Raw genomic sequence first — 12,085 nt, 5'->3', positions numbered from 1 at the left:
AATTAACATATAATGTATTATTTGTTTCAGGGGTACAGGTCTGTGAGTCATCAGTCTTACACAATTCACAGCACTCACCATAGCACATACCCTCCCCAATGTCCATAACCCAGCCACCCTATCCCTCTCCCCGACCCCTGGCCCCCCAGCAAACCTCAGTTTGTTTCCTGAGATTAAGAGTCTCTTACGGTTTGTCTCCCTCCCGATCCCATCTTGTTTCATTTTTTCCCACCCTACCCCCCTCGATCCCCTGCCCTGCCTCTCAAATTCCTCCAATCAGAGAGAGCATATGAAAACTCTTTCTCTGGGCAGATTTTTTAAAAAGGCATTGTGAATACAAACCCTTACCACAAGTGCATAGTTTACATATGCTTGGCATATCATAGTGTTCGAGAATATTGATCTATTGACTGACTGAATGAAAAAGTGCCGAAGCAACAGAGAAAACGGACAATTTCATTTCAGCTAACATAATCAATGGCTGTCAGAAGCGATCAGAAGGGTTACAGAGAAGGAAGACGTAATAAAGGGGGGTACAGTAGGCTGAATAATGGCCCTCCGAAGATGTCCACGCCCGAATCCCCAGAAATACTTTATTTTACACAGCAAAAGGGACTTTGTAGATGACCCTTGAGGTAAGGCTCTTGAGACGGAGATTATCCTGGATAATCCAGATGGGCTGAATGTAATCACAAGGGTCCTTCTAAGAGGGAGACAGGCAGGTCACAGTCAGAAATGATTGTGTGACAGCAGAATGGGGGTGGGAGGGCGGCCTGGCTGCTGACTTTGAGCAAATAGAAAGGGTCAAAGAACACAGAAATTGGCAGATTCCTAAGAATTGAAGAGAATGGGTGTATTAGTCAACCAGGGATGCCAGAACAAAATACCACAGACCAGGTGGGTTAAAAAATAAAATTATTTTTCTCACAGTTCAGGAGTTTTGAAGTCCAAAGTCAAGGTGTCAGCTGGGCTGGTTTCTCCGGAAGCCTCTCCCCTTGGCTGGCAGGTGGATTCCTTCTCTCACAGCATTCCCACATTGTCTTTCCTCTGTGTGTGCACTGCCCTGGTGTGTCTCTGTGTACAAATTTCTTCTTCTTATGAGGACATCAGTCAGATCAGACTAGGGTCTCATCCTGAGGGCCTCATTTTTCACTCAATTACCTCTTTTTTTTTTTAAGATTTTATTTATTTACTTGACAAAGATCACAAGGCAGACAGAGGGAGAGAGGAGGGGAAGCAGTCTCCCTGTTGAACAGAGAGCCCAATGTGGGGCTGGATCCCAGAACCCTGGGATCATGACCTGAGCCGAAGGCGGAGGCCTTAACCCACTGAGCCACCCAGGCACCCTCAATTACCTCTTTTAAAGGCTCTATCTCCAAAACCATCACATTCTGAGATACTGAGGGTTAGGGCTCCAACATACCCAATTCAGCCCACAACAATAAGGTGGACAAGTGGAGGAAGTATTCAAAAGAAACCATCAGTCCCGCAGAGTGATAGATACGTAACAATTCAATGCAATGCAGAGAGATCCGGGATTGGATACCTGGAGAAAGGACTTTAGTGGGACAACTGGCAATGATCTGAATGAGGTCTGTAGATTAGGTAACAGTATTACATCAGCGATTATTTTCTGGTTTTGATCATGGTACTATGGTTATGCAAGATGTCAGTATTTAGGGAAGCTTGGGTGATGCCTATATGGGAACTCTGTACTATTTTTGCAACTTTTTTCTAAGTCTGGAATAATTTCGAAATGAAAAGTTAAAATTAAAACAAATTCAAATGAGGGGCGCCTGATGCTTTCCCTCTCCATCTGCCCCTTCCCTCCACTCACGCGTGCTTTCTTTCCAATAAAATAAATCTTTTAAAAAACTAAAATGAAATAAAATAGGAATAAAATGGATAGAAGGGAGAGAGAGAAAGAGAATAGGTTTGGAGGCGTCAGGGAAGGAAGAAAAAGCAAGGAGGACTGAGTTCCTTGGGGTCAGAGATGGTACCTTGAGGTCCCCATTGGACACCCCCCGCCTCACGCTTTTGGAACACTGCCTGGGAGCTCAGCATGTTTTGCGAGGCAATATTCAGTGAGTCACGCACTGAAGAGAAGGCATTAGGTCCCTCCAGCCTCCCTTCCCATTCACGAAAGGCTTCACATTTCGGGTTCCGGATTTGTTTCCTAAGTGACAGGACACCGGACTGTATGCGTTGGAAGCATGAATTCTTTGCATATAAACATTTAATATACACCGTCCTCTGGGTAACTGGATTTTGGTATCCCTTCTTTCGCACTTTTCTTCCCATCTCTTTCAACCTTTTTTTTTTTTTGAGATATAATTCACATACCATAAAATTCACCCCCCAAAGAACCGCACCCCCCGTCCCTTCCCCCCCCCCCCCCCCCCCGCCCACGCTCTGACAACCACGGGTCTATTTTCTGTCGCTAAGCATTAGCCTATTCGGGACATTTCATGAAAATGGATCATGCATTCCGTGCACCGGCCGCATTTTTAAAGCTCAGCCCCACAATGGCTAGTGGCCAGGGGATTGGACGGCGCGGGTTGGGTGTGCTCGGGGCGCCCAATGGCTCGGGAGCATCTGGGAAGACAGGTGCAGGTGGCGGAGGCCGCGCGGAGGGCAGGGCCGGCGGGCGGGCGTGGCCCAGGGAGCCGGCGCCGCGGTCGCTGGCGGGCGCCCCCCGCGCGGGCATGGCGGCTTGGTGGCCTGCGATGCTGCGCGCGGTCCGGCGCTACCCGTGGCCCACGAACGTGCTGCTCTACGCGGCGCTCTTCTCCGCCGGCGACGCGCTGCAGCAGCGTCTACGGGGCGGTCCTGCCGACTGGCAGCAGACGCGGCGCGTGGCCACCGTGGCCGTGACCTTCCACGCCAACTTCAACTACGTGTGGCTGCGCCTGCTGGAGCGCGCGCTGCCGGGCCGTGCGCCGCGCACCGTGCTGGCCAAGGTGCTGTGCGACCAGGCGATCGGCGGGCCCGTGGCCGTCTCGGCCTTCTATGCCGGTGAGGGGCTGGGATGGGGAATAGGGGCCAGGGCGAGATCCGCGGGGGGTAGGGGAGCAAAGGATCCAAGGTTGGGTGGACTGGAGCCAGGGGCTGGCGGGGCCCAGGGCTGGGGGCTGCAGGGGGCTGGGATGGAGCGGGAGCCGGGGGCTCTGGGATCCACTAGGGCTGGAGGCCGTGGGGGGCGGAGGTGGAGGCAGAATTTCAGGAGGTCTCCTGAGAGGGCCAGGGTTGGGGTTCCAGAGCTGAGAAGTCTGGGAACCAGAGATTAAGTGGGAGAAGTTGAGAGGTGGTGCCTGCGGGGAGTGAAGGGGTTAGGGTCCCGGATCGCCGCTGGGACTCCAGGGTTGAATATAAAGGTTTCAGGGGGGCCTGGGGCATCTGCTAGAACTGGAGGGAGCCAGGGCTGGGGTTCCATTTCCCCCTGGAAAAGGTCCACATGAATGTCGAGGCAATCACAGCCTGTGGCCATGGCGGCTGTCACAGCTGTGACCCAGTCTTGGGACCGGGCTGTCCTGCTCCAAAGAAAATCCCCTCCTGGGACTATGGGCCTCCTTTCCCCTGGCAGACACTCCTTTTCAACACACCAAGCAAATGCAAGGGGCCTCAAGACCATGGGAGCAGAGCAGGTGGAACCTGAGGTAGTAACAGATTTCCCCAGAAACTTCACGCTCAAGGCCTTAGTCCTGCTTTAGTAACAAGATTTTCCTTTGGGGTTCTGATCCCTCTGTGAAAAGCCAAGAAAATGTGAGTGGACCTTGGACCCTGCCTCAGAGAACTCTGCCTGTGAAAGTCCTGGGAGGCCCCTCCTCAGAATATCGCCCTGGGGCCAAAGGCCAGACTTTGGGAATCCTCCTTAGGGCCTTAAATACCAGAAACAGTGGGCGGGGTTCTGTGGCCTCCATCCTCCCTAGCATTTTCAATAGCCTGCAAGGGGCGGGGGGCTGTCACCAATTCCCCAAGAAAAGTCAAGGATCCTGGGCCTGGCATTTAGGGATAGAGAAGGTCTAGAGAAAGTGTGAGGGATAGAGAAGGTCTAGAGGAGACCCAAGAAGGTCTTCTCTGCAATAGCTGCTGATGCCTTCTAAACCAGGTCATGGGGGGGTCACATCAGTGTCTTGAAGAAACCGACACCGCCCTTTGGATCTTATTTTGGGGAGCCAGGTCTGGTTTCTTTTCTCACAAAGCCCAGAAGAAACATGAAGGACCTGGGAGTCTCAGCCAACCACAGGGCCAATGGGGTCCGTGGGGGCAGCGACATCAAGGACCCAGGGAGGGGGCGCTGCTGGGTGCCTGGTCCCACGGTGTGACTTCCAGGCCACATCTGCAGAGGGGCTCCTCAGGTCCATCACTACAATTGCCTTGAACCCCGGTGAAGGAGCTGGGACCAGGGGCTGGGCCTTTAGGAACTCAAACAACCCAGGAGGCAGATCCTCTTTGTTCTTCCTGTGTTACAGAGAAGGAAACGGAGTCTCCAAAGAGGTTAACTGACTTGCCCGAAGACAACAGAATCCAGTTCTCAGTCTTGAGTGTTGTTATGTCTGAAGACCGGAAGCGGCCCCAGGAGGCCGGTGATTTAAATCTGAGGCTCCTGACTCGGATTCCAACCCAGATGTCTGCTTTGCTTTGCTTTGTAGATTTCTGGCCCAATTTCCTTCCCTCTCTTCTTGTGAAAGCAAAGGGGGGGGGCGGGGCGGACGTTTGTTCAAGACATTTCCGATTTGGAAATTGCCTCTATCAGGTGATCCTTTGGGCTGGAGCCACCTTGGGGAGCTCGGCTTGTGATGGAGAGGTCTGGCCTGGAATCCACACCTCGGTTGGACTTGGTCCCGTATTAACCTCCCTGAGCTTCTTTTCTGCCTCTGTAACTCCCAGCCTCAGTGGATTGTTTGGGTGGGTGGGAGGGAACAGGTGTCCAATGAAATAAGGCATAAAAAGGGCTTAGTGCTTATTAATTATTATTTAGTGGAACCCGATACTACCAATTCGGGCCTGGGTATTCTTATAAATCCTGTTCTAAGAAGCTCTTGCAATTGACTAAAAAAATACCCCACTCATTTCCCCTTCCTCCTAATCAGATTTGAAGGAGACTTTTTAAAGCACTTTTATTTTTACTCCTTTCTAAAATAGGAGGATTTTTGTCTTTGCTCCCTGAATTTCTTCTCAGGGTTGTTGAACATACAAAGTTTTCAGGATGTTTTTAGAAAGGCTGAATTGGTGTTCTGCTTTCAAATTCTGATTGGGATAATTCTGATTAGAAGGCTAATGGGAACTTGGTAGTTGCCAAAATACCCAGGGTCCATCAGCCTTTTTTTTTTTTTTTAAAGAAGGAAATTAAATTTTTAGAAATTTATTTACTTAAAGATTTTATTCATTTGAGAGAGAGAGAGAGGGGGAGAGAGGAGAGAGCATGCACATGAGTGGGAGCTAGAGCACAAGCCAGGGAGAGGGGCAGAGGAAGAGGGAGAGGGAGAAGCAGACTCCCCATTGAGCAGGGAGCACCCATGTGGGGCTCCTTTTCAGGACCTTGGGATCATGACCCAAGCAGAAGGCAGATGCTTAACCAACCATCCAGGCGCCCTAAATTTTTAAAATGTTAAACATTTTACAAAAAGTTTGGAAGGCAGAGAAGAAAAGTCACTGATCATCCTGCTATCTGAACATTGTGAATTCTCTTACAATTTATATATAACTCATTTATATATAAATATAGATCTTTCTGCTATCTCTTTGGTACCCTGCTATTTTCACTTCATATATATCATTCCTTTAAGATTTATCTAGTTTTATTTTTTAAATTCTATTTTTTTTTTTAAAGATTTATCTCGTTTTAGAATGGAGGTCATGTTGTTGTCGCTGTCAGGTCAGAAGGGACATAATGAAGGAGAGGTACTGTGGGTACTTCGCATATGAGAAGAGAAAACTTGAACTGTTATAGTTTTCTTTCTACTGAGTCTTGCAAATTTCCTGTGGTGTGTGTTTATACAAATAGGTATGAGTATTCTCCAAGAAAAGGATGACATATTTTTGGACCTGAAACAGAAATTCTGGAATACATACAAGGTAAGACAGACTTTGGAAAGGCAACCAAAATCTTTTAGTATATTTGTAACATTAGATACATTTTAAGAAAACTAATTTTTTTTTTAAGATTTTATTTATTTGAGAGAGAGAGAGCAGGAGAGAGGGGAGGGTGAGAGGGAGAAGCAGACTCCCTGCTGAGCCAGGAGCCCAATGTGGACTCAATCCTGGGACTTCAGGATCATGACCTGAGCCAAAGGCAGTCGCTTAACTAACTGAGCCACCAGGTGCCCTTTAAGAACTACTCTCAAGGGTTCCAATTGGTTGGCACAAGGGTATAGTATTTTGACAGAGAGATCTTAAATTTGTTTTGAGAGAGAAATGAGAAGAAGCTTTAAGAGTGTCTCTAAGTTAGGAGCTTCTATACACGAGTGTCTCTGAGTTTTGGTCAATGTTCGCGATGATTCCTGTTTTTTAAATTTACTCATTAGTGACTACAGTTTATTTAGTGAATTTTGGAGCCAAAGAGGCTATTGCAAAATAGGAAAAGCAGAATGTGAGTAATGAATGGAATCGTTCCGGAGCCAATGTTCCAGGTGTCCATTCTTCTGAGTCCTTGTGAAGGATACCGTTCCCCAAGATTACTTCTAGGCTTAAAGCAAGTCGCCTGTTGTACTGTTTGCTCAGGGCAAATATTCACACCCCAGTCCAACAAATATTTATTACCTTATTCAATGGAGATTTATTGAGCAGTATCCGTGAGGCCTGCCAAAAGCAGGGATGCCTTCCATCTCTCGCCAACAGGAAGCTTGATTTTTACTAATCCCAATGAAGTGAAGCTTCAGGATTGTAGAATATATAGACTGGCCTTGGGCTTCGCACGTACTTAATTCCCTATCGGAAGCCGTGCCAAGCCACACCTGCTATTTATTGCCTGTACTCCTTCTGGAATTTTCTATTGACACTGAGCCCCAGCATCAGCATCGTCCGCTTGATGGTTGCAGGGAGATGACAGGGAGTGTGGCGGCCACATGCTCAGGATGGTCCTGTTCTTCCTTTTAAGGGGAAAGAGTATTCAGAACTTGTTACTTCTCCTGGGGCAGAAATTGTGAGCCTGTTGCGTCATCCGAATGCAATTTTCTTTGGCTCTATTTTGGAAAAAGGAACATGTTTTCCCACTATGTCATGGATCCTGTGGAGGTGTATACATTTAACATTTAAGAAAAGAGCAAGCGAGCAGAATTGGGGAAGAAAGAGGCTTTAAACGGGGATTTGCAGATGCTTCAAATTCTCCTCCTTTAATGAAGACACATGGGCCAACTTTGTTGGGTGTTGAACGTCATGCCAAGGATCCTGGATGTCAGCAATAGTGGCAAGAGAAACCAGCTGGAGTGTTATGGTAACCAAGTTCACATAAGACACAGGGAATGGGAATAGGGATAATTGGAGAGCTATTGAGGAGGTAGAATTGGTAGCTCTGGGTGAATGGTGGTCGGGGTAATGGGCAAGGACCATCTAGGATGACCCACAGGTTTTTGACTTGAGTCACTCCATGAGTGGTGACTTAATACTTGAGAGAGGACATAGTGAGCCAATTGGAAAAAGAAAGATAGTTGATTTCAGTTTGAGAAATGTTGAATTCTAGATGCCTTTAGAATATACAAAGGGAGGGCCACCTGGGTGGCTCAGTTGGTTAAGCATCTGCCTTTGGGTCAGGTCATAATCTCAGGGTCCTGGGATTGAGTCCCGCATCGGGCTCCCTGCTCAGTGGAGTCTGCTTCTCCCTCTCCCTTTGCCGGCTGCTCCCTCTTGCTTGTGTTCCTCTCGAATAAATAAATAAATCTAAAAAAAAAAAAAAAAAAAAAGAATATCCAATGGAGATTTCCAGGTGCACAGAGGAGAACCCAGAGCTAGGGATATTAGATATGGGAGAAGCTGGGTTAAAACCAGGCTCTCAAGTCAACTTGATCAATGAAACCAAGAGCACGAATGGTAGGAGTCGGAAGACAAGAAGCATCCAAAAAGAATCTGTCACTAAAGGCTTTCTTGTAGCCCAAAGGATATGTGAGTAAGAGGAGAACTGTTTTGTTTTTTGTTTTTTTGCCTTTTTGTTTTTTTTTTTTTTTTTTGGTGGCTAAGGAGTCAACCCCCTGCCCAAACCACATTCTTTGGATGAAGGTAGAAAGGACACTGCCTAGTTTATTTGTTGCTGACATGTAGGTACTATTTGAGATTTTGGTTGATTTGGTGGGGTTTTTGTCGTTGTTGTTGTTGTTGTTTTGTGTTTTGCAGATGGCATGCCATTTCTGTCTCTTTCCACAAGCTAGGGTAGGGGGGCTCAGGAATATTACCTCTTAGAAATTTATCTGATTATTACATTCATCTCTTTCATCGTTTTTGAAAACTTTAATTTGGAAATAATTTCAAACTGATGGAAAAGTAACATGAATAGTTCAAAGAATACCCTTTACCCATAGTCACTCACGGTTAACGTTTTGCCCATTATTACTTTCTGGCCGGATCCATCTATATCCATCCATCTTTCTGTCTGTTTCCTGGAAGCATTTGAGACTAAGTGGCACAGAGAATTACCCTTTACCCTAGGACATTTAAGTACCTATTTTCTAGGTATCGATTTTCTAAGAATAAATAGTTCTCTAGGAAACTCCAGCAGAGTTAGCAACTTCAGTACATTTAACAATGGTAGTGAGCCTTTTATCTCATTCACCTTCCTTCTGCCATGTTTGTCAATCGACTATCTGATGGCCTTTATAGCATTTCTTTTTCCTTTTAAAGATTTTTTAAAAAATTTTTATTTATTTGACAGACAGAGATCACAAGTAGGCAGAGGTAGGCAGAGAGAGAGAGTGGGGAGCAGGCTCCCCGCTGAGCAGACAGCCCAATGTGGGGCTCGATCCCAGGACCCTGAGATCATGACCCAAGCTGAAGGCAGAGGCTCAACCCACTGAGCCACCAGGCGCCCCTCTTTTTCCATTTAGTACAGCATCCAATCCAGGGTCAGGTAGTGCGTTTAGTTGCTGGGTCTCTTTAGTCTCCACTAACTGGGAACTTTTCCTCAGCCTTCTCTTACCTATTACAACACTAATATTTTTGAAGAATGCAGTTCTGTTCCCCCTCCCCCAAACAACAACAACGAACAAAACAGCAGCAACAACAAATCATTCCCTTTTGGGGGGCATTTTGTAATACACAAGAATGTCAGTTAAATTTATTCTATAGTAAGAAATAATAGAATATATTATTTGCCTTAAATCTTTTTTTTAACAAGAAAAAAAAATCAAACATTTTAGATAAAATAGAGTCACATATGGCTCTTACTGCCTGAAATAGTATAAGATATTATTACTTTTTAAAAAGATTTTATTTAGGGCGCCTGGGTGGCTCAGTTGGTTAAGGATCTGCCTTCAGCTCAGGTCATGATCCTGGAGTCCCAGAATCGAGTCCCACATTGGGGGGGGGGTCCCTGCTCAGCAGGGAGTCTGCTTCTCTCTCTGACCCTCTCCCCTCTCATACTCTCTCTCTCACTCTTTCTCTAAGTAAATAAATAAAATCGTTTGAAAAAAGATTTATTTATCAGAAAGAGAGAGAGAGAGAGAGAGGAGGGGGAGGGGCAGAGGGAGAGGGAGAGGAAGAACCAGACTCCCCACTGAGCAGGGAGCCCCAAGATGGGCTTGATCCCAGGACCCTGAGATCGTGACCTGAGCCGAAGGCAGACGCTTAAGTGATGAACCACCCAGACACCCAAGTAGAACATATTATTAACAAATCATTTCATGAAGAATGACAAATTTAAAACTTGACCGATGATCCTTTTATAAACATATTCCCATAGCCTTTGCCTGGGCTAACGTATACATATATGTTGTTATTTTGAAAGCGGCTGTTTAACAGAAATGGTGCTGATTCTGGACGCCTTTTCATTCTGGACCTGTGACTATGACTCCTATAATCGCCTCACACCTCCAAGCTCTTTGCACTGTTCCCACCCTCTCCTACTGGAGGGACTTTAAGGAGTCTGATGTAATCGGCTTAGTCTGAAATACAATCTCACCTCCGGGTTTTATCTGCCTGGTATTTCTTAATCTTCTGCATTGCTTCTTTGTGATTAAGAGGCAAACTAATTGAGTTTTTCTGTATTCCAGAGCGGTCTGATGTACTGGCCTTTTGTGCAGGTGAGTTTCCAACTACTCAGAATGCTAACTAATGGGGGTGCCTGGGTGGCTCAGTCACTGTCTGCCTTCAGTTCAGGGCATAATCCCAGGGTCCTGGGATCCAGCCCTGCATCGGGCTCCCTGCTCGGTGGGAAACCTGCTTCTTCCTTTCCCACTCCCCCTGCTGTGTTCCCTCTCTCACTGTCAAATAAATAAATAAAATATTTTAAAGAAAATTTTTTTAAAAATGCTAACTGATGGCAGAGGTGGACATGGAGCTCTAGAACACTCTTTCTTTCTGTTACAGCTTACCAACTTCGGCCTGGTTCCTGTTCACTGGAGGACGGCTTATACGGGACTCTGTGGTTTTCTGTGGGCCACCTTCCTTTGCTTTTCACAACAGAGTGGCGATGGCACGTTCAAGTCGGCTTTTGCCTTCCTTCATGTAAAGGAGGCCAGTGCCCTTGAAAGGCCCCCCAAGGAATGAGAAGCCAAGGACTCCCTAGCAATGCCGATTTCCTCTCTTCCTTCTTTCCCTCCTCCCTCCCTCCCTCCCTCCCTTCCTCCCTTCCACCCATGCAGTGGCTTGCCTACAGATAACAGTCTACTTACCAGTTACATGCCCCATTTTGGAGAATGACTCTCACATAGACCCCATTGTTTCATTATCCATGAGTACTTAAAATTTTATCCAAACCTTTTTTTTTCCCCCATTCTGGTCTGAAAGCCTCACTTCTCTAATATTTTTACTCCTCTAACTCTTTGGTTAATACTGGTAACAGTGACGTCATGGCACTCTGCAGTTACTCCGATTTCTATGCTTATATTTTAACGCTGATTGATTTAAAGACACTGTTTTGATCATTTACACTTCACATCTAAAATCTCAGGTTACCCCCCTCCCCCAACACATACTTTTGGGTCAGTTTAACTTTTATACCAAAAGTAGTCCTTAGAGAAAATTTCTATTTACATAGAGCTCAGTCGAGGAGAAGACTGAATAACCAAATTTTTTTCTCTCGAAATACTTTATATAATAATTTATGGTTATACTGATGGTCAGTTCTGTAAGTGCATTTTATACTGTCAAAAAACGGTATCTGATTGGTGTGTCCCATATGGAATGTATTTTTCAGAGATCTTCTACTTTTGTAATTTCTTAGTTAAGTGCTTTTTAGTTAATGTGTTCTAATTTTGAACCTATTCAGTTGACTGAAGGACCCCATTTTACTAGACAATAAGAAATTTACAAAATTTCTGGCTTCTTAAAGACATATATTGAATGAAGTTTCTAAGAAAATGAACAATTTTTCTTCCTCTGGAAGGAAGAACTCTACTCCATAGATTTCCAGGGGAAAGAATTACCCCCAATTTCACACTGAGATTATATTTTTTAAAAAATCAATGCTTTCCAGGAGTACCTGTGGCTCAGGTGGTTGGGCGTCCGTTTCTTGATCTTGGCCCAGGTCTTACTCGCTCAGTCATGAGTTTGAGCCCCAAGCTGGGCTCCACGATGGGCGCCGAGCCTACTTAAAAAACAAACAAACAAACAATGCTTTCCAATAAATCGTTATCAGTAATCTTTAAGCTAGACATGAGAAACTGGATCCAGACTTTCAGATTTACTCAGTTTATCTAACCTCAAAACCAGTGGATGTAAAAATGATAGGACTATCTCAAGAAGTTTCAGCAAACTTCACCTAAGAATTGTACCACAATGCTGCTGCTTCCGGTGAAGTCTTTTTTTTTTTTTTTTAAGATTTTGTTTATTTGACAGACAGAGATCACAAGTAGGCAGAGAGGCAGGCAGAGAGAGAGGAGGAAGCAGGCTCCCCGCTGCGCAGAGAGCCCGATGTGGGACTCGATCCCAGGATGCT

The 12,085-nt window shown here is 45.9% G+C and overlaps 1 protein-coding gene across 1 annotated transcript; it reads left to right on the top strand.

Moving 5' to 3' along the window:
- Positions 1 to 2,705: 2,705 nt before the first annotated feature.
- LOC111156267 (MPV17 mitochondrial inner membrane protein like) lies at positions 2,706 to 11,451 on the top strand. Its single transcript, XM_022517036.1, has 4 exons — positions 2,706 to 3,015; positions 6,008 to 6,078; positions 10,200 to 10,229; positions 10,516 to 11,451. The coding sequence occupies exons 1-4, from the start codon at positions 2,706 to 2,708 to the stop codon at positions 10,693 to 10,695; spliced, it is 591 nt and encodes a 196-aa protein (XP_022372744.1). The 3' UTR covers positions 10,696 to 11,451.
- Positions 11,452 to 12,085: the final 634 nt, after the last annotated feature.

Source organism: Enhydra lutris, unplaced genomic scaffold (genome assembly GCF_002288905.1).
Source record: "Enhydra lutris kenyoni isolate GAN:26980312 unplaced genomic scaffold, ASM228890v2 scaffoldscaffold45, whole genome shotgun sequence".
In the NCBI taxonomy this organism is placed as follows: domain Eukaryota; kingdom Metazoa; phylum Chordata; class Mammalia; order Carnivora; family Mustelidae; genus Enhydra; species Enhydra lutris.
This window is presented reverse-complemented; position numbering and strand designations above follow the sequence as displayed.

Excerpts from the sequence above, each read along its gene's own strand:
- LOC111156267 (XM_022517036.1), top strand. The coding sequence starts at position 2,706 with ATGGCGGCTTGGTGGCCTGCGATGCTGCGCGCGGTCCGGCGCTACCCG. Across the intron at positions 3,016-6,007 it reads CGTCTCGGCCTTCTATGCCG|GTATGAGTATTCTCCAAGAA; the intron begins GTGAGGGGCTGG and ends TTATACAAATAG. Across the intron at positions 6,079-10,199 it reads AATTCTGGAATACATACAAG|AGCGGTCTGATGTACTGGCC; the intron begins GTAAGACAGACT and ends TCTGTATTCCAG.